Source organism: Hirsutella rhossiliensis (assembly GCF_020360975.1).
Source record: "Hirsutella rhossiliensis strain HR02 chromosome Unknown scaffold00018, whole genome shotgun sequence".
In the NCBI taxonomy this organism is placed as follows: Eukaryota; Fungi; Ascomycota; class Sordariomycetes; order Hypocreales; family Ophiocordycipitaceae; genus Hirsutella; species Hirsutella rhossiliensis.
The window spans coordinates 606631-626122 of NW_025408684.1; the positions used below are offsets into that span (position 1 = coordinate 606631).

The window sequence follows — 19492 nt, forward strand, 5'->3', positions numbered from 1 at the left end:
TGTACGCTTGGTATAGTACATGCACACTTACCCTCGACCATCAGTGTAACATATTCATCCTCTTCCGCTCCCTGTTCTACTTCTTCCGGGACCTTCTCAATCGTGGCTCCTTTTGGATATCGGGAGACAAGGGGGACCTCGTCGGGACGACTAGGCCGTCGCTCGGCTGCATGTCTGATCCAAAAAGGGACAACAAACTGTCCGCATATCTTGGGCGGGATGCCAGTCTGGGGCCGCGTGGAGAGCGCTTTGCTTATCAATGGATATTGCTTTGTTTCAATTCGTCGTGAGCCTCCTCCCCTTGACCGTCTTTTCCCCCGTACGACGGAACTCGTCAGTATCGTTTGGGCCATGAACGCGGCACTCTTCCTCGCCGCAAACCGGCATCGATCTACGCTCTCTCGGACCAACGGAAGCTCGGCTGTCCCACCCCTTCCTGCTGGCAGTCAAGTGCCGTCGGCCACTCCCGCACCGCATGGGGGCAGGCAAGGGGGGGCACTGTAGACGTCATGTGGCCCGTCTCAAGGCGGTGACGATGAATGCGCGGATGCGGCTGTCGACGTTGGAGGCGCTGGATCCTGCTACGGGAGCTGGCCGTGGGCGACAAAGACACGTCTTCTTCTTCTTCTGCTAATGCTGCTGCTGCTGCTTCATCGCCATGGCCATCACGGGCACTGCCGCTGTGGCGCCGTCGACCGAGGGAGAGGAGAAGAAGAAATGACGAGCCCCGAGAATGGAGGACGAGGGTGAGGCCGTCTGACGACCCGGGAGCAGGACGAGGATGAAGCATGGGTGCTGTGCAGCATAGGCACAGTGAGTAGCTCCCCTTTACTTAATCCGCATCGTCCTCGCGCCTACTCCCCCCGTTGTGTGGACATGTTCCCACGACACACATCCTGCACCCATATAGACCCAGAAAGGGGACATGAACGTGCCGCGTCCTATCAAGACGGACTGGAACAGTTTGCCGGCGCGCAGATGTGCGACTTGAACAGCTCCTCCCACTGGCGGCCGCCGTCGCCGACTCGGGAGCAGACGACAGCGGCACGTCGTCACCTCACCACCACTCCGGCCATCAACCACGCCTCCGAGCCGGCACCGTTGCCATCGCCATCGCCGCACGGCGCCCCCCCCCCCTCCTCCTTCTTCTTCACCCCCGAGGACCGTGCCTACCTCCGCGGCCGCCTCCCCATACACCAGCCCGCCTCGGCGCGCACCGCGGCGCAACACTTTGCCCGGCTGCCGCGCGTCTACCAGGCGCTGGCCGACGGGTGCCGCGCCCACCTCGTCCTCCTCGCCGCCGCGCCGGGCGATGGCTGCTGCTGCTGCTGCTGCCGCTGTTGCCGTCGCCGCGCGCGCGTGGCCGTGCTCGCCCAACGCCTCGCCGACAGGTATCGCCGCTTTCGCCTCGTCCTGCCCCCCTCGTACATTGACGAGGCCGTGGCTCGCTGGCGCCGCCGGGGGCTGCGCGCCAGCCGCTTCTGGGACGGCTTGCTCGACGAGGTTGAGGTGTGTCTTTGTCTCTTGCCTCTCCGCCCCTTTGCCCCCCCCCCTTCTGTTCTTTTCCGCCCTCGCGACAACACATCACGAAATGTCGAATAGACACAAAGCCTGATGGCCGAATCCTCCCCAGCGCGCCAACACGGCCTGGTCCATCCTCCGCCTGTTCATCCTCGCCTCCGTCGTCCAGTCAACCCTCGTTGCCTGCGCCTTCGCCCTGCTCACCGCCGCGCCCGCCCGCCTCGCCCTGCTGGCCGCGAGCGCCCTCGCCTGTGTCTGGTCCGCCACCGTCGCGGGCGAGCGCCTGCACGCTTGCTGCGTCGCCGCCGACGACGATGAGCAGGAACTGCACGACCTGCTTGGTGGGCTGCGAGCCTGAGAGACGCACAGAGGCTTGCTCGTGGCTCGTGGCGTGTCTTCTTGTGGAGTCTCTCACTTTTGGTGGGTATGATGCATCTATTTTCACTCAAGCTCGAAAGTATCTCAATCATTCATCATGAAACGGCGCCCGCCGGCTGCTTATGTTATGCATGTCATGAGAGAAAAACAGCATCAGCCATTGCATTGGGTATCCTGTCTGTTCATCCGTGCACGAGCAGGCCGACTGCTCATCTATCCATGATTCGTTTCATCGTGTCCCTGGGGCGCCCTCGAGCCCGATGGCCCCCCGTTGCCATCCTCTGGCGCCCTCGAGCTCGCCGCGCCCTCTTGCATCTTCAGGCTCTCCTCCAGTGCTCTCCTGAGCTCCTCATCCTCTTCGTCATCCTTCCCCGCCGCCTCGGGCGCCTTTCCTTTGCCCTTGCCCATCTGCTGCCGGTATTCCTCCTCGGCCAAGCTCTGCTTCTTCACAAAGTCTAGCACAATATCCTCCTCCGTGCGCTGCGTCGCTTCCCGCTCCATCTCCTCCTTCGATGCTGCAATGGCGCGTTGGAGCTCTTCCTCATCGCCCTCGTCGCCACTCCGGGGCGGCGGAGTTGAATGCTTTTTCGATTCCTCAATCGCTCGCTGCAGCTCGGCGTCGGCATCGGCCTCGTGAGTTGAGTAGTGCGTAGGCGCCGATGCACTGTCGGCTGATCGCCTGGTCGACACCGCATCGAGCTCCACGAATCCATCCTCGTGCCCAAGGGATGCGTGGGCCATGTGATTGGCCATGCTCTGCTGGATAGCTTGCTCGATAAGCGCCTGGTACTCCTCGTCGGTGATCTGGAACTCCTCGCTCTCAAAGATGGTGGTGTTCTTCTCTGGATCCTCCGGAATTGGCTCCGGCAGGCCACCATGCTGCCGCATCGCACAGACACTCTCACGGATGGCCGCCTCAATCATGGCATCCTCCTCGGCATTGCCACGCGAAGTCTCCCGAACCGAAGCTTGGATGGCCTGCTCGTACTCGGCGTCCTCGGACAGGCTCGGCCGCGTGCTTGAGCCGCTGCTCGACGTTAGCGGTACCGGCACGTCGACATAGCCCTTCTTTAGGAGCTCCTTCTGAGCCTGGAGCTTCTTCCTCTCTTCCGAAGCAAGGTGACGAGTGTGAATCCAGCTCGTCTTGGGGCGCGAAAACGGTGACTCCGGTGCTCCGTTTTGTCCCTCCTGTGCTGCGACCACCTTGCCCGCCACCTTTTCCTTGCGTTTCATCATGTAAAAGTTCTTGAGGTCAAATTTCAAGTCATCCCAGCGTCTAATCATGTCGCCCTTCTCTGCGATGGATACCCTGCCGAGGTCTTGTTGCCCCTGAATGGCCCTTGAGGTCATGATGTAGTTCTGGACGCTCCTAGTAAACAGCTTGGAGACTTGTGCATGGACGCCCTGCATCATGTACGCCGGAACGCCCCAAATTCCTAAGCAGATGTTAGCTTGTTCGCGCCTGAGAAGTCTCGCTACCGGTCAGCTTACCAGCGGCAGGCTTCGTGATCAAGCCCCCGATACCCTTGCCGAACCCCTTGACGAAGCCTCCGGCACCCTCCTTCCCAGCACCCCGAATCGGCTGTGTCACGAGTCCCGCGATGCCATCGAAGAAGCCGTATCCAAGTTCCTTGCCGGCAATTCTTATGCCGCTGCTCAGGTCCGTGACCTTTTCGACGGGCCGGATGGTGTCGTCGTTGTAAAGCCTCGGCACGTTCCTGAATCCTTTGGCCAGTCCCAGGCAAAAGTTCATGGGTGACTTGACGCCAGTGGATACGGCACGCCCAACGTTTCTCCCAGCTCCAACTGCAGCCCCCACGCTGACACCCAGTGGGCTCGAGTCTCGGCGCGAGAATGCCTGCCGCAGTTGTATGCTCGAAGCTCGGGGGCGGGAGCGGGAGCGATCCCCCGAGTTTTGTCTCTCACCCTCACTGCCCGACGTCACCGTGGCCGACAGATCTACCAATGGCAATTGCGACGTGCCAGGGGGGGAGGGGGGATCATGACTACAGATGGCGACGTCTCGATTCGCTTCCGGGGGAGCAGGCGACGCGATGCTGGAAACATCAGTGCTTGACTCTACCTTTGAGACCTTATCCGCGGAGACAAGGCTCTGCTTGCTGGTGCTTCCGAGTAGTAGGGGTGGGGGTTTGTTCTGGCTCTCCTTGCCCACCCGCTGGCCTGACCTGACCATTTGACGCGGCATATCGGCAATGGCCATTCCGATGCTGCTGAGATCCCCGACAAGTGAGCAGGCACCTGCCGAGATTGGATCGGGAGGCTGATCCTCTGTGTTATACTCGTATGGCCGGTATCTGACACTCGATTAGCAAATGATGCAGGCCCGGGATCATGGAAATCTTCATACAGCTTGACGTCTGTGTACTCGAGCAGCCCCTCGCTCACGAGCACCGCCACCGCGAGGGGGGAGAGCCGGACCATGGACCTCCGGACTCGCCACGCTGCCGCCTTGTCTGGGGCCACAAAGCATCTGAGGGATTCGATGTCGAGGTGCTTGTGGAAGCTGTTGCCTCCGGCTTGGGTGCCGTGCTCTTGGCGGATCTTTCGGCCGAGCTCCTTGGCTTGTTCCTGCGTGCCAGGCTGAAGGCAGATCCGGAGAGCCTCGGCCAGCTTCTCGGCTGTTAGGTCCTTGTAACGTATCGGCTCCGGACCGGCCTTGGCTCTCGCTATCATGGCACCCCAAAATGGTTGATCGCCAAAGAAGGGAACCACAAACGTGGGCTTGCCCGCCTTGATCCCGGCAGCGGTGGTGCCCGCTCCGCCATGATGGACGACACACGAAACACGTTCGAACAGCCAGTCATGCGGGACGTTGCCGAGCATGTGAACACCCTCGGGCAAGCCAACGTCATCGGCTCCCAGGCCGCCCCAACCCTTGGAAACGAGAGCCCTGACGCCAGACAGGTGTATAGCGTCGAAAATCATGCGAGTCATTGCGTTGGGGTCGTCGACCACTATGGAGCCGAAGCCGATGTAGACGGGTGGCGGACCAGCCTCCAGAAAGGCTGCCAGCGCGGGGTCAGGCGTGAAGGAAGAGGCCAGGTTGAGAAAGTAGAAGCCCGAGATGTCGATGTTCTTGCCCCAGTCGTTTGGCTTGGGGATCAGGGTTGGGGACCAGCAATAGGTGTAAGGCACTTTGAGCCGGGTGAGCAGGCCTGGCGCCCAGATGAAGGAGAGGGGAGGAAGGTCGAGTGCCTTTTCTCGGAACCGATTGATAACATCGCCCAGGCCCTGCCAAGTCATCATCTCGACAAGCGTATAGGTCAAGTTATTTGTCATGACATCATCGGCGTTGGACGACTGGACGTTGGCAAGGGGGTGAGGGAAGGCTCTCGTGGGAGACCACGGCATGCTGTGTACGTTGACCTTTAGCAGATGGCATTAGCTTGGAGCCGTTGGGGCGCGAACTCACGTGAACATCATGTGCAGCGGAATGCCCAGCTTCTCGGCGATGTGGATGTGCGCAAAGCTCGGAGGATTGGCAATGATGGCATCGGCGATAAAGGGCTCCTGAGTCTCGTCTCCCGGCAGACCCGCGGATAGGTCCAGGGGCTCGTTGCGGCCATGGGGCTTGAGGGGTGGGCCGGAGCCATTGCCGGGCTCGATGCAGGACCTCCAGCAGCCGAGCAGCATCTCCTGGATACCCCTGCGCCGCTTGCTGATCTCGCCGCTCTTGAGAGCGTCGATTCCGGGCATGAGGCCGGGGTGCTTGACCATGAAGGCCATGAGCTCGGCAGGGTCGCCGCCAATGTTGAAGAACTCGAGTTCATTCTCGAGGACGAAGTCCTGAAAGGTTGCATGGGTTGCGATGCGGACGCGATGGCCGTAGTCGTTCTTGAGCACCTTGCCGAGAGCGACAAAGGGCTGGATGTCGCCGCGGGAGCCGACAATCTGGATGACGACGTTGAGGGGCGGCGGAATATGCTCCGTGCCAGACTCGGGCCCGAGCCCGGGAGGCAGGTACGGAAGAGCGGACGAGGGCTGGGGCTCGACCGAGAGTTGGCTGTCCAGAGTGGGCGTGAGGAGATCAGCCAGCCTCCTGTTCTTGGTGTTGATATTGATGTTGACACGGCCATCGGCTGCAGGACAGGAGCTGTTAGCAAGCGGGCCGCGGCCGGCCGGTTGGGGACATACTGGTGACGGCGGCGCCAGCCTCGAATCCAGGCTGGGAGAACTGGACATGGTCGTGGTGGGCACCGTAGGCAGGAGGCGTGTCGGCGGGCGAGCCAAGGTGCGGCATGATGAAGCCGTCGGTCACGAGAGCGTCCGAGCCATCCTCGCCGATGCGAAGCTGGGCGGGTAGTGACATTGTCGGGGCGCCTCGAGCGGCATCTTGGTGGTGGCTCGCCGGCCTCTGCCGGTCGTCGACGGGCTCCATTGTGTCAAGCAAAGACGAGAAATGCCGCGGCTGCTCGGGCGATGACGAGGAGAGATGATGGAGCTGTTGGGCCGTGGAGCAGACGACTGCCAAGCCAAGTGCGTGCGTGCTTGCACAAGGGCGCTCGCACCGAACATGTGAAGGCACGCACCGGAGTTGAGCCCGGTTCCTGTTGTTGTTTTGTTTGGTCCTCTTCGCCGCGGCGTTTGGTCCCCGGGCGAGAGAGGTCTAATCGTCTTGTCCACCAACCAAGAATGGACGTCGTGAACAAGAATTGAACAACCTTCCCGCCCCTCCAACTCCCCCCCTCCCTCTAAAAAATGTCCCGCATAGGGACGGGGCGTAGCTGTCAGGCCGCTATATTGTTGGTCTACATGCGCTCACTACCAACTCCAAGTACCCAGCACATCAACCCACTTGCACTTACAGTACATGGATGACTGCCCAACTCGTCGAAAAGACTTCAGCCATCTTACTGAGTAACCGTACTGTCCTGCAAGAATTAGACGTCAGCGTGGCTTGGGATCGATCGTGTTTCAGGGTACAGATACAGTACCTTCCTGGGCGCCAACATCTTATCGTCATCATCCATCCTTTCCTCCTCCCCCCTTGCCGCCGTGATTCAAGGAATTCAAGGAACCACGGCGGCACACAGCCACTGCCCGGGTTTATTTTTGGCTTGTGGCTCATCGCGCCTATCTCTGCCTCGTGCATGTGCATCGAACCATCCACACATGCTGTGCACGCCTTCTGCGCATGGTCCAAAGTCCGTCTTCTCCTTGTCCTCACGAATCGGGGCACTGTAAGTCAGCCCACCTAAAGTCCGGCACACCCCAACACCGGCACTCTCCACAACACCATCGCGTCGTCAAATACATTACATTGCAACCGCGTTTTCTCGTGCATCTCTTGCCCTATAATTATAAAATAAATACTATTTATATCAGCGATGCCTCGGCTTTCTAAGTATACCGAAAACCAGCTCCAAGAAGCACTCGAAGCTATTAAAAACGGGATGCCTCAGCTTCATGCTAGTCGAAAGTAGGGTATTCCAAGAGGGACCCTCTACACACGTCTTAAAGGGGCTCTGCCCATCAAGGAGGCAAAAGAGGCATATTAGAGGCTTAGCCAAGAGCAGGAAAAACACCTTGCCGACTGGGTTCTTGCCCAGGCCGCCCTTGGGCTGCCTCCAACGCATTATCAGGTCAAGGAATTTGCCGGCCGCATCGTTAAGGCCGGCGGCGATACCCGTCCGCTTAGGAAGCAGTGGATTTCGGGCTTTTTAGCCCGGAACCCAGAGATTAGTACCATTAAAGGTAGATCTCTCGATTCTGCTCGCGTTAACGGCGCCTCTGTGGCCCGTATCGAGGAATGGTTCCAATTGCTTAAGCTGCCGGCTATACAGGCAATCCCACCGGAGTCCCGCTTCAATATAGACGAAACGGGCATCCTCGAGGGCCTCGGCTCTAATAGTCTAGTACTAGGGAGCTCAGAGAAGCGAGAGACTCTCAAAAAGCGGCTAGGATCGCGTTGTTGGACTACAATAGTCGAATGCGTCTCTGCTATAGGCCAGGCCTTGACTCCCCTTGTGATTTTTAAGGGTCAAGACCTTCAACACCAATAGTTCCCTGACGAACTTGATTTTCTACGAGATTGGGACTTCATTGCCTCCCTAAAGGGCTAGACAAGTAATGCTATCGCTATTTAGTGGCTAAAGTAGGTTTTTATCCCTTAAACAAGGCACCATAAGTAGGGCAACACTCTTCTTATTATTAACGGCCACGGGAGTTATTAGACTAATGATTTTATGTACGAATACTTTTAGAATGGTATATATCTCCTTTTCCTACCATCACACTCCTCACATATCCTCTAACTACTTAATATCTCGGTTTTCTCGCCTATTAAGGCCGCATACCGACGTTAACTCGAGAAAATCGCATCTTTCGACGATATAGCGCCAATTAGCAAGGCTACCTTCCTTCGTATCTACTACGAAGCCCGGCAGGCTGGCCTAACCGAAAAGAACATTAAGGGAGGTTAGCGCGGGTCTAGTTTATGGCCAATTAATATAGTAAAGCCCTTATTAAGCCGCTTCGTCTTGCCGCAGCCGTTAACGCCGTCAACGCTATTAAAAAGGAAGAATATTAGCTCCTTAGCTAATAACGATGCCCTTAAAACGCCTAAACGATCGCAAGAAGTTCGCCGCCTCGTTGTGGGGCTAGAAAATCGCGGTCAAGTTGACCGTACAATCCGACTACTCTTTAGCAAAGTTGGCCGCGCCCTTGACAATCAAAATTGGTAGCTTGCAGCTGCCTAGCTTCGAATACAACAGCTTAAGCATCAATTGCATCGTCTACGGCCTCGAAAACAGAAAAAGGTTCTATAGGATCCTAATGGCCGGTTCGTACGGATTGATCAAGTTATTAAGACGAGGCAGCGGCTCGAGCGCATCCTCGAGCCGGCTGCTATTGCCGCAGCCAATCAAGGCGCAGATTTTGAAGCTCTATGTGGTAGCTGGCAGCTTAAATAGCTAGAAAACACTATAATTGACTATCGTAACGTTGAAATGCGGCTTCAATTACTGTTGGAATGTGCCTACCTTGGTGTTGTGGAGAGTGCCGGTGTTGGGGTGTGCCGGACTTTAGGTGGGCTGACTTAGGGGCTCGTCCACTCATCGGCAGCCTCGTCTACCAATCCAAAGGCACGAGCCTACATGTACTGTACAAAGTACACAAGCACATCAGAGGCCAGCACCAAACGGCGTCGTCATCTGCCGCGCGGGTGCATCAGGACCCAGGAGGAACAGGCCCCCAAATCTCAGAGGCATCCATCCATCCACTAGCTCTCCCACGGCCGGTGGCGCGCGGAAGCCATGGGTCGGACAACAGCACAGCGACCAAGAAATATCATCGCATTGAAGTATTGATACAAGGCGCTACGTTCGACATGCTCTCTGCTTTGAGCCTGCCGCTTGATCGTCCGTCTCCGTCAGGACCGCTGTCCAGTGTATGCCCAGTCCTGCCCACCCTCGTACACCGCCCAACCCTGGACTGCCTGTCCTCAAACCCAGGCTATCTCTGCCAAAGGTTTGGCCAAAGGTTTGGTTCCGACATCGTCCAGTCCGTTACAAAGACTTCGCCCGTCCACGTAGTTGACAACTTAGCTCGAGAACCGTCGCGTCATCTTGGCGATGACTGAAGGCCATGTTAGGTACCTGCTGCAAAACTATTATATTCAAGGGAAGCTCACTATGCAAAGCGACAACGCTGAAGATGAAGACGAGCGACAGAACCAGAACAATGACGGGGTCAACCTTGAGACCTGGCGATTCATCCGTGTAGAGCCCTGCAAAAAAGATACATTAGTTCAGCCTTTCAGCGATCATGTTGCCTATTGTTAAGTTCGGCGAGTGTGTCCAAGGGGCAGCCATACTCAGCATGGTACTGCTGGAGCCGCCGGCGCCGGCGGCCCTCGTGCTGGTCGGCCGGGCATTGGCGATCTTCTCCTTCTGGTCGGCAGCGGCGCGTCGCCGAATTGCCGTCCGCGCACCGCCGGGAGGCGTCGGGGACGAGGGCCGGCCGCCGCTGACGCCGCTGGCCATCGCCGGCGAGTTCGTGGGGGAGTCGGAGCGAGGGGAAGACTAGGTAGGACAGCCTCCAGTTAGCACACGATAGTCCACAGCCAGCAAGTTGCTATCCAAAGATCCGACTCCGGCTGGACGTCGACCGGCAATTGGAATCGATGGGCGCATACCATTGTCACGGTGATGAGTCGCTTGTCGAGAACCGGCCGATCAAGAACCTCTGCAGGATTCCTGAATCGTTAAATGATGGCGGGTTGGATGCGACACGGATGACAGACGACGGGCGACGGTATCTCAAAAGGAGCCCGAAGAGGCGCCAAGTTGAGGCCACATGCACCAGAAAGATGTCGGTAAAACAATGATCCGAGTCAGACAGTATATGATATATACCCACACTGTACGGAGTACGGCACAATTGGTAGGCCCCGGCCCTGGCAGCTACACGGATATCCCTTCTGCACTATTATTAATCTGAAGTCTCACTTTGTCACCAGTTCGAGCAGCAGTCATTTTGTGTCGGGGGAGAAATCCCACAGGACTCTGTATGTTGCGCTGCTCTGTGCCGCGTCTACTTCAGCACTCGAGTGGCAACCCAATCGCTTTGCCTGAATCTGCTGGCAGACTCGCCTGTATATGTACAATTCAAGAAAAGCGGCGTAGAAGAAAGGCGCGAGTGATGAGACAAAGGGAACCACAGGACAACAAACTCCACCGAGGCAGACTGGGCGGACTCTATGGCCAGCCGCCAGGCCCGAGAGACGAATATAAGAGGGCGCGGCCCTGTCTGGGCAACCTGGCACCCGTCCGATGCAACCTCCGCGCGGGGCCTCGGGGTAGCAATCCCAATTTCGCGGAGGAGAATGGCCGGCTCTTCCTCCCGCATCCCCGTTCCGTGCTTTCTGCTTCTTCTCCCTGGGGTTTCCTGCTCCATCTTTTCAACTTTCGTGCCCTTTGGATGCGATGACTTTGCCTGTTTCAAGAAATCTCCGTCAAGGACTGGGCCGTCTGGCCTTTGGCCTCCAACGCTTGCGATCAAAGAGGACATCTAGCTGGCGTAGAGGACCTTTTCCCTCGCTTCACCGAGGCCGATCATGTATGATTAGACAGTAATACATCTACATCAGGAAACGAAAGATCTCAACCAACGCCTTCCGCTATGATGGCAATACTGCGAATGGGGGCTGTGCGCTTGCAAGAGTGGCACAGGTTAAAGAGAATGGGGAGGGAATGGAAAAGGAGTTGGTCAAGGTGATGAATGACAAAAGGGGCGTGGGTGGTATCTTAGAGAGTGACATCGAGCACCAGGCTAACGTCGGCCACGTTGGGGCCGGCCAAGTCCTCGAGGACGGGGATTAGATCGAGCAGCTCGTTGTCGTGGGCATCCGAGAACCAACTGCTGATGGGGACGGCGTGCTGCGGGTGAAAGATATACGACGTCGGCGAGTTGTCGATGATGATGGTGTCTTTGAGGTCCCGGCCGACTTGCGAAAGATCTTTGACATAGTTGCCTTGATGGTTGTAGCAACTCTCGCGGAAAAGCCGATGATGGACAACATTGTGGATATCCAACTGATCCAACAAGGGGTCGCCGTACTAAATTTCGGGTCAGCAGTCTGGAGCGACGCGCAGCCATCTCGCAGCAGGGCCGGGAAGAGCAGGGTCTGACCTTGGAGACGGACGCCGTAAAGACGACGACTTCGTAGAGCTCGCCGACTCTCTTCATGAACTCGTCAACACCGGGTCTTTTGATGACGTAGACGTTATGGTAGTTGCCCTCGATCTCGACCGGTATTGTGAAATCCGCCTGGTGCAGAATCTGGGCTGCTGTTAGCCTCGGACCGACGTCTTGGGGCGACAGAAACGAACCTTGAATGAGCTGTGGACGAGGGTTTCGTCGAGGTCCAGGACTAGACATTTCCTCCCCTTGTGTTCCACTGCCACAGGGGGAAGCAACCACTTCTGAGCCTCATGGGCAGCTGGACCCGGCTCGGACACAGGTAGGGGGGCGACGGCGGCAGGTCCTGGGCCCGGCGGGGGCGGGGGCGGAGGTATCGTCCTCTGCTGAGGCTCGTCGGTTTGCGCAGCAGCGGGAACAGCTTGGGGGTCTTGGGGAGGGGCGTCTGGCATGCTGACATCTTCGTCGCCGCTGTCCGACTTGTCGCTCTCTCGGGGCTCGTTGCTGATTTCCTCAAGGTCGGGCTTGGGTGGGTCAACCGTGACGGCTGGAGGGGTAGATTGCTTCGGTTCCTCATCTTGGTGCTCAGGGACCGGCACCTGATTTTCACCACTCCCAGACGCTTCATTATCGTCATTGTTGGCGGGCGTGGCTACGTTTTGGTGCAACTCTTTCTCGTCAAGCAGCTTCGCGGGCGCCGGGTCCTGGGCAGCCTGCGGTCGAGACTTGGCCGTGGCTGGTCGCGCAGGCAGCTTTTCCACCTTTTGGACATTCTCGGGTTCCCCATCGTCGACAGCGTTGGCCGCATCAGGCACGACGCAGCAACCGAAGAGCATTAGCAGGCCACCGCCGCGTTTCTTCCGTTTCTTTTGCTCACTGGTTGACGGTGAGCTCGGCTGGGAATTTCGAAAGGTATTGCCCTGTTCGCTGTCGCGGCCGGATCGGCGGCTCGAGGCGCTGCCGTTGCGTTGCCTGCCTGCAAAACTACCCTTGGACTCCTTTGAACGCCCGCTGATGCTGTTTCGATGATCCGTGACTGTTGCCCCGCTGAGACCGGTGGAAGCCGCCGACGATTGATTCCTCTGCTGCGAAGAGGACCGCGAAGGCACTTTGAGAAGCTTCCGGTCGCCCTTTGACGTCCCCGCGTCCTCCGAAAGCGGCTGGTTATCGTTCTTTCCACCCATGACAGAACGTCCTGGGCCTTGGTCAGGCTTGATCTCGGCGGGGGGGTTCGGCGTCACGACAGTCTCCGACATGGCGTCTGCTACAACGAGGATAAATCAGCTGAGGGTGAGGGCAGAAGCAACGACGAAGCGCTGATCAGAAAGGAGAGGGAGAAAAGGGGGCCTGGAATAGGGGTAGGATTTGCTTGATGCAGCAAACAGCTCTCGATGCAGGATGCAATTAGATGCCGCCGTGGAGAATGAGACGCGCCGCGCCGAGGCCGTTGCAACTTGGGAGAATCGAGACGCGGACGAATGGGTATGGGCAGCCTGGCTGGGGCAGGGAGTTGCGCGAGGCAAAGCAGCAGTTCAGACTCACCTTGAGGCGCCGTCGGGCCAATCCAATGGACCAGCCGCGGGAGGAGAAAAAAACCTGCCCCGAGTCGCTGCGAAGGTCGGCTCCTTCAGAGCGACGGCTTCAGGCAAGGGGATCCGGGTCTCGTGTTGAAGGGTGTTGGGAGGGGAAGAGGAAGAAAAAAAAAGCACCCGGAAATGGGAACTTGGCGAGGCGCGAGAAACGCGAAATTAGGGATCTGTGCCGCGGTGCCCAAGATCGGGCACTTGGCAAGGCGGCTAGGGCGCTGCGAGGATGAGCCAAGCCAAGCCAAACCGTCGCCGTTTGCGACAAGCGGCCGAGTCTTGAAGTCGCTGAGGTCGACCGTAGGGGGCGAAGAGAATCACGGTGAGCTGGAGGAGAAATGGCGACGGTGAACGAGGCGCTGGACAGAGCACACGGGGTGGAGGAGAGAACGGCGTATCAGAGGCTGAAGAACCTGGTACTGCAAGCGAGATGATGACCGTAATAAAACGTGATGGTTCGGGTCTGGAAGAGCCAGCCAGGTTGCCAGGCTCCCCGGGGGGGGGGGGGAGGAAGACAGAGGTGATGGGGCTTGTGCAGCACCTACCCGCCTACTGCCAACTCTTCCATGTTAGCGGTGCCACCAGTAGTAGTAGTACTTGTAAGCAGCAGCCGCCGCCGCCGCGGGGGCCCAAAGTCAGAAAATGGATTTGATGTACTGCAAAGTACTAGCGCACTAAGTTTTTGTATCAGAATACTAGAGAGTACTTCTGAGGCAGAGCGGGTCGGGCCTGGGCCAGCAAATGAGGCTGCGGTATATCGAGGTACCCGCCAGGTAGCGCTGGCTGGGTTCGGCGGCTCGGTTGGTGGGCGAAAGGTGTGGGGTGGGGTTGGCCAAGAGGTCACCCCTGGAGTGACATGATAGGGCAGCATCGCGTCTCCGTGCAGGAAATCCGACTTTGCACTCAGCAAACCGGCGCTTGCGAGGCGGTAAACTGTGCGCACAGAGATACTATCAGCACTGTAGAAAGATAGCCCGTGACCTGCTGTCGGGTCTCAATTTCTTTTTGAATGGCACCCGCCAAGCCCATGGCCCTACAGGTATTCGTACCGTGCCCATGTATTATGTATTCATCCCTCCACTACGGAGTACGCTCACCCGCCGAGGAGCAGCAAACGTTGCAGTTCCAGCTGTTGGCTGTGAATTGGGCAGGCGCTGTCGCCGCAGCGCCCGTGCCCGCGTGCTCTACAGTATGGGCTGCGCTATGGATGTAGAGTCAAGGCAGGTTTCTTTTTCCCCTTCGTCTTGGAGAGGGTGGAGAGCGAGTGTCCGCGAGTGAGGGGAGGGACAGGTGGGGCGGAATAGAGGGGGCAGGGCTCTTGTCGGGATATCTTTCGGATCTCGGGCGGAGGAAACAAATGGGAGGAGATGCCCAGTTTGAATGGGAAACAAAGATGCCGTGGGGCCAGTGCTCGCTCCATGGGGGCTGTTTGGCCTCGCAGACGAGTCGTCAGCAACAAAGGCCAGCTTGATGGCAGACCCGGAGCTGGCTGTAGATTAACAGCGGGTTATTAGTACCTACTTGTAGTGGCAAGTCGAAGGAACCCGGAGCTGCTAGTCAATCGACTTGTACCCACGTGCAAGAGGACACACTCGGCGGCAGCAAATCGCTGTCGGCATCGCATCGCAGCATCCCCCGTGCAGGGCCAGCAGGGCATCGGGCCATGGATGCAGCCGGTCGCGGTGCTCCTCGACATCCAAAAGCTCTCACGACCTAGAACATGGTCCGGCCCGGCGCCACCATTGGCCTCGCAGGCGCCTGGCTGCCAAGCTGCCCACCCTCCAAAATGCCAGGTGTGGGCCAAGGTCTTGTCCACTCAGCTCCAGCCCGAGTCTTGGTACAGAGCACCGCTGCCCTGTTCCGTCAAGGCACCCCGGCTCGCGGCAATGAGGACGTTAGATGGGCATACCCCAGGCACTGGGGGAACTCGACAAGTCTCCCACTTGGCCCGGGGTAAAGTATCGGTACTTGACCTGCTGGTGGCTTGTTTCCCCCGAGCGGGTTGGCTGTGACGGCACGGTAGATCACTTTGCTTCTCTCTGCTCTCCATGCCTGGCTCCAGCTTGGTCAGCCAACCGTCGCCCACCCATTCCCGTCGGCCTGTCGACACGCGGATGGCCGGAAGAGGCCAGAAGAGGTCGTAACATGAACTGTACAGTACATGAGCAGAAGGCAGGCATCAGAGACAGCATCAGGGGGTGGCCGAGGTTGCATCATGTTGCGAATCCACGACACCCACACTCGAGCGTGAATGGATGGCTGCCAGAGGATCCTCGGCGCAGCAGACCGTCTGGTTTACACTCCTGCCCGCACTGCATCGTCGTGGGATGGATCCAAGGCGACTCCTTCAACCCAGGGGAAGAGGCTCCCTCCCCCATGCCCGTTGTGAAAACTGACATCGGCGCCGAGTGTGTTGATAATTACCGTAGTTGGGCGGTCCGCTCAGGCTGCGTCATGTGAACCCCGAGCGAGCAGTGGCAGGGGCACGTGCTCTGCTCGCAACGCACATGGCAATTGCCCGGCGAAATAACGCAGCCCTCTCCGAAGGACTGAGGCTCATCTCATGTTTCCCTACGGAGTACTCCTTGCTGAGAAAGGAATGGAGGGTTCAGGGTGTTGAAATGGACCGCCACCAGGCAAACCAAGTTGCAAGGTGTAGAGCGCTGTAGCTGTCATTACATAATCTGGTAGCGAAGTGCTTCCCTTGTCGGCGCCGGCACTAACAGGCCCTCGTAGCCTCGGAACTTCACATGCCATTCGCGGCGTGCCGGATTCCCCGATGCGCCCCCGACGTCTCCCACCCCTTCTCCAACGACCGTCTTCCCTGGCCTCATCCGAGCTCCGTCTCCCCTCATGCTCCATTGCCTCGACAAGACCCCTCGTCGCCGTTGCTCATGAGCAACCACCCAGACCGCCTGATTCGGGCCCTCGGTCCTTGAGCCCCCCTCATCATGGCAGCGCAATCCAACCTGCGCACCACGGCGGCCGAAGATGCACTGGCGGCCTTTGTGGAGAGATGGACCACCGTCATACGCACCAGGCTGCGCGGCACCTCGCGGAGAACTCGGATCCTGGGGACTCTCGCCCTCACCCTCTCCATTGTCCTGGGTGTCGAGGGCACCCGGCGTCGCTGGAAGAGACAGCGCCTCGAGCGGGAGCAAGGCCGCAAGCTTGTCCGCACCAACTCGTGGCTGCACAACAAGGATGGATCGCGCACCATTTATGTCCCCTACAAGGAGGGCACGTCCAAGGTCACCATCAACACGACCAAGCCCCTCACCTTTGAGGCGCACCGTCGCCTGTTTCTCAACCCGCCCCGCGTCTCCGGCCTGGGCGACGGGACCGTTCCCGCCGCGCACACTAAGCCGGGCCTGAACCTGGCCTTTCTGCACCAGTTTCTCAGCCTCATGAGCATCATGATTCCCCGATGGTCGAGCAAGGAGGCCGGGCTGCTCTTGAGTCACGGCCTCTTCCTCATGCTCCGGACATATCTGTCATTGGTGGTTGCCCGGCTGGACGGCGAGCTCGTCCGGGATCTCGTCGCCGGCAACGGAAAGGCTTTCCTTTGGGGCATCCTCAAGGTGCGCCGTTCTTCTTGCTCCTTTTTCCCACTTGAATTGCGACCTGCGCTAACACGCCTGTCCGCCACAGTGGTGTGGCCTCGGAGGTTTCGCCTCCTACACCAATGCCATGATCAAGTTCCTCGAGTCCAAGGTGTCCATCGCCTTCCGCACCCGGCTGACGAGATACGTGCATGATCTGTACCTCAATGAAAACTTGAATTACTACAAGCTGTCCAACCTCGACGGCGGAGTGGGACAAGGGGCCGACCAGTTCATCACCCAAGACCTGACTCTCTTCTGCGCAGCCGCCGCCAATCTATACTCGTCACTCGGGAAGCCCTTTGTCGACTTGTGTGTCTTTAGCTTCCAGCTCTATCGATCTCTCGGGCCCCTGGCCCTGTCGGGGCTCATGAGCAACTACTTCCTCACCGCGAGCATCCTGCGTCGGCTCTCCCCTCCCTTTGGAAAGCTCAAGGCTGTCGAGGGACGCAAGGAAGGCGACTTCCGAAGTCTTCACGCTAGGTTGATTGCCAACGCTGAGGAAGTGGCCTTTTACGGCGGCGCAGACATGGAAAAGACATTTCTGAACAAGGAGTACAAGTCGCTGAAGAGCTGGATGGAGGGCATCTACATGCTCAAGATTCGATACAACATCCTCGAGGACTTTATTCTCAAGTACAGCTGGAGCGCGTACGGTTACCTGCTCGCTTCCCTACCCGTCTTCTTCCCGGCCTGGGGCGGCGTCGGCGGCGCGGCTGAGATGGTGGAGAGCAAGGAAAGGGGGGGTCGCGAACGCAACCGGATGAAGGATTTCATCACCAACAAGCGACTGATGCTCTCCCTCGCGGACGCCGGGGGCCGAATGATGTATTCCATCAAGGACCTGGCTGAGCTGGCAGGGTACACGAGCAGAGTGTACACGCTGATATCGACCCTGCACCGGGTCCACGCCAACGCGTACTATCTGCGAGGTGGCCAGAGCGAGCTGTACTCGCTTTCCGACGTGCAGGGGACGATCCAGAAAGGCTTCGACGGTGTTCGGTTTGAGCATGTGCCAGTGGTGGCGCCGGGATTATGGCCGCAGGGCGGCGAGGAGCTGCTAGACTCCCTGTCCATGATTGTTCGGAGAGGCGAGCACCTCCTGGTAGGTGGCGTATCCCAAGGCGGGGCTTCCTGCGGCTGCGCACTCGCTGACACGGGATATGATGGTAGATATCCGGCCCCAACGGCGTGGGCAAGAGCGCCATAGGTCGAGTGCTCGCCGGTCTCTGGCCCGTGTACCGCGGGCTGGTGAGCCGGCCCAAGTGCATCGGGCAGGACGGCATCATGTTTCTGCCGCAGAGACCCTATCTCAGCCCCGGCACGCTGCGTGATCAGGTCATTTACCCCGACGGCCACGTGGACATGCGGGAGAAGCGCAAGTCGGAGGATGACCTCAAGAGGATTCTCGAAGAGGCCCGGCTCGGCTACCTGCCCGATCGCGAGGGGGGCTGGGACACTCGAAAGGAGTGGAAGGACGTGCTGAGCGGAGGCGAGAAGCAGAGGATGGGGTTTGCGCGGCTGCTGTACCACGAGCCGCAATACGCCGTCATCGACGAGGGCACGAGCGCCGTATCGAGCGACGTCGAGGGGCTGCTCTACGAGACGTGCAAGGAAAAGGGCATCAGTGAGTACCAGCGCGTCCATGGCCAAAGTAAGAGGATCGCTAATGACACGCTCGCAGCGCTCATCACGATATCGACGCGGGCGTCTCTCAAAAAGTACCACACGTTTAATCTCATCCTCGGCACGGGCGACCACGGCGATGGGTGGGAGTTTGAGCGGATCGGGACGGAGCGGGAGAAGCTGCAGGTGGAGAAGGAGCTTCAGGAGCTCCGGGAGCGGCTGGCGCAGGTGGACGAGTGGAAGAAGAGGCGGGACGACATTGAGCGCGAGCTGGCGGCCGTGTGGACCGACAAGGGGGAGGTGCTGGACGGGCCGGAGCTGGGTGAGGAGGCGGAGGAGATCCGGGAGCAGGAGGCGGCCGAGCTTGATGAGCCGGCGACGCAAGGGCGCGAGAAGCTCGCTTGAGTTGGGTGCGAGAAGCGCGTGCACGTTGATGGATATATCCCAAGTATGTATTCGTACGTGTAGATAGAGGTGTGTATGTGTATGTGTGTAGGTGTGTGTATTGCGAATCATCAGCCAGTGTCAACTGCGACTCTTGCATCATCAAAGTCGCAGGAAAGGTTGACGCATGCTCCGGCTCGTGAAAAGCCTCATGTCACGACATGAATTTTCCCACGGGCAGTAGCTGTCTAATCAGAGGAAGCCCGCACACCCTCTTCTTTCGAATGATTGCTCCGTAATTGACTTGGCGCGTGGTTCGGCTGTTCTTGTCCTGCCGGCTTTCGGTAGGAGTTTTTTCTTTCTTTTTACTCGTTCTCTGAGCGGCGTAATTTTCCTCATGAAGCTTGGGAGAGTCATGGTACGCACTTTGATTTGTAGAAAGTCTGGTGGAGGATTAAAAGCTCCCCACAACTTCCCGCTCCCTCGGGAAGAGTCGCCGAGCAGAGACAACGACACATGTCAAAATAAATACTATATCCCTATAGCTCAGCATTACTTGTCTATATTCCCCTGGCCTTCTGCTTTGTTAATCCCCCACCGACGGCGAGTGTTGGTGAGTCGATGAGGGCAGTCGGCGCCGCGTGCGGGAGTAAGGGGGCTCGTGCCTGCTGTCCACCCCCTTTTACCTTTGGCTAGGGTCCAACCCCCAGATGAGATGTGTCGTGGAGATGGGAAAAT

The 19492-nt window shown here is 58.5% G+C and overlaps 5 protein-coding genes across 5 annotated transcripts; 2 read left to right on the plus strand and 3 right to left on the minus strand.

Moving 5' to 3' along the window:
• Nucleotides 1–978: 978 nt before the first annotated feature.
• Nucleotides 979–1879, plus strand: HRG_10981 (uncharacterized protein; the record flags this gene model as incomplete). The annotated part of the gene is made up of 2 exons (XM_044869451.1): nucleotides 979–1509; nucleotides 1634–1879. The coding sequence occupies 2 exons, from the start codon at nucleotides 979–981 to the stop codon at nucleotides 1877–1879; spliced, it is 777 nt and encodes a 258-aa protein (XP_044715402.1).
• Nucleotides 1880–2112: 233 nt separating this feature from the next.
• On the minus strand, nucleotides 2113–6298 carry HRG_10982 (sterol 3-beta-glucosyltransferase UGT80A2; the record flags this gene model as incomplete). The annotated part of the gene is made up of 10 exons (XM_044869452.1): nucleotides 2113–3335; nucleotides 3391–3741; nucleotides 3826–3905; nucleotides 3978–4214; nucleotides 4268–4373; nucleotides 4431–5151; nucleotides 5203–5272; nucleotides 5333–5441; nucleotides 5517–5999; nucleotides 6055–6298. The coding sequence occupies 10 exons, from the start codon at nucleotides 6296–6298 to the stop codon at nucleotides 2113–2115; spliced, it is 3624 nt and encodes a 1207-aa protein (XP_044715403.1).
• A 3162-nt stretch (nucleotides 6299–9460) lies between these two features.
• On the minus strand, nucleotides 9461–9902 carry HRG_10983 (sec61beta family domain-containing protein; the record flags this gene model as incomplete). Its single annotated transcript, XM_044869453.1, has 3 exons — nucleotides 9461–9495; nucleotides 9551–9646; nucleotides 9734–9902. The coding sequence occupies 3 exons, from the start codon at nucleotides 9900–9902 to the stop codon at nucleotides 9461–9463; spliced, it is 300 nt and encodes a 99-aa protein (XP_044715404.1).
• A 1263-nt stretch (nucleotides 9903–11165) lies between these two features.
• HRG_10984 (NLI interacting factor-like phosphatase domain-containing protein) lies at nucleotides 11166–12815 on the minus strand (the record flags this gene model as incomplete). Its single annotated transcript, XM_044869454.1, has 4 exons — nucleotides 11166–11477; nucleotides 11551–11700; nucleotides 11751–11818; nucleotides 11867–12815. 4 exons carry the CDS (start codon nucleotides 12813–12815, stop codon nucleotides 11166–11168), a joined length of 1479 nt encoding a protein of 492 aa, XP_044715405.1.
• Nucleotides 12816–16093: 3278 nt separating this feature from the next.
• HRG_10985 (ABC transporter transmembrane domain-containing protein) lies at nucleotides 16094–18775 on the plus strand (the record flags this gene model as incomplete). The annotated part of the gene is made up of 4 exons (XM_044869455.1): nucleotides 16094–16723; nucleotides 16794–17849; nucleotides 17918–18371; nucleotides 18429–18775. The coding sequence occupies 4 exons, from the start codon at nucleotides 16094–16096 to the stop codon at nucleotides 18773–18775; spliced, it is 2487 nt and encodes an 828-aa protein (XP_044715406.1).
• Between the last annotated feature and the right edge of the window lie 717 nt (nucleotides 18776–19492).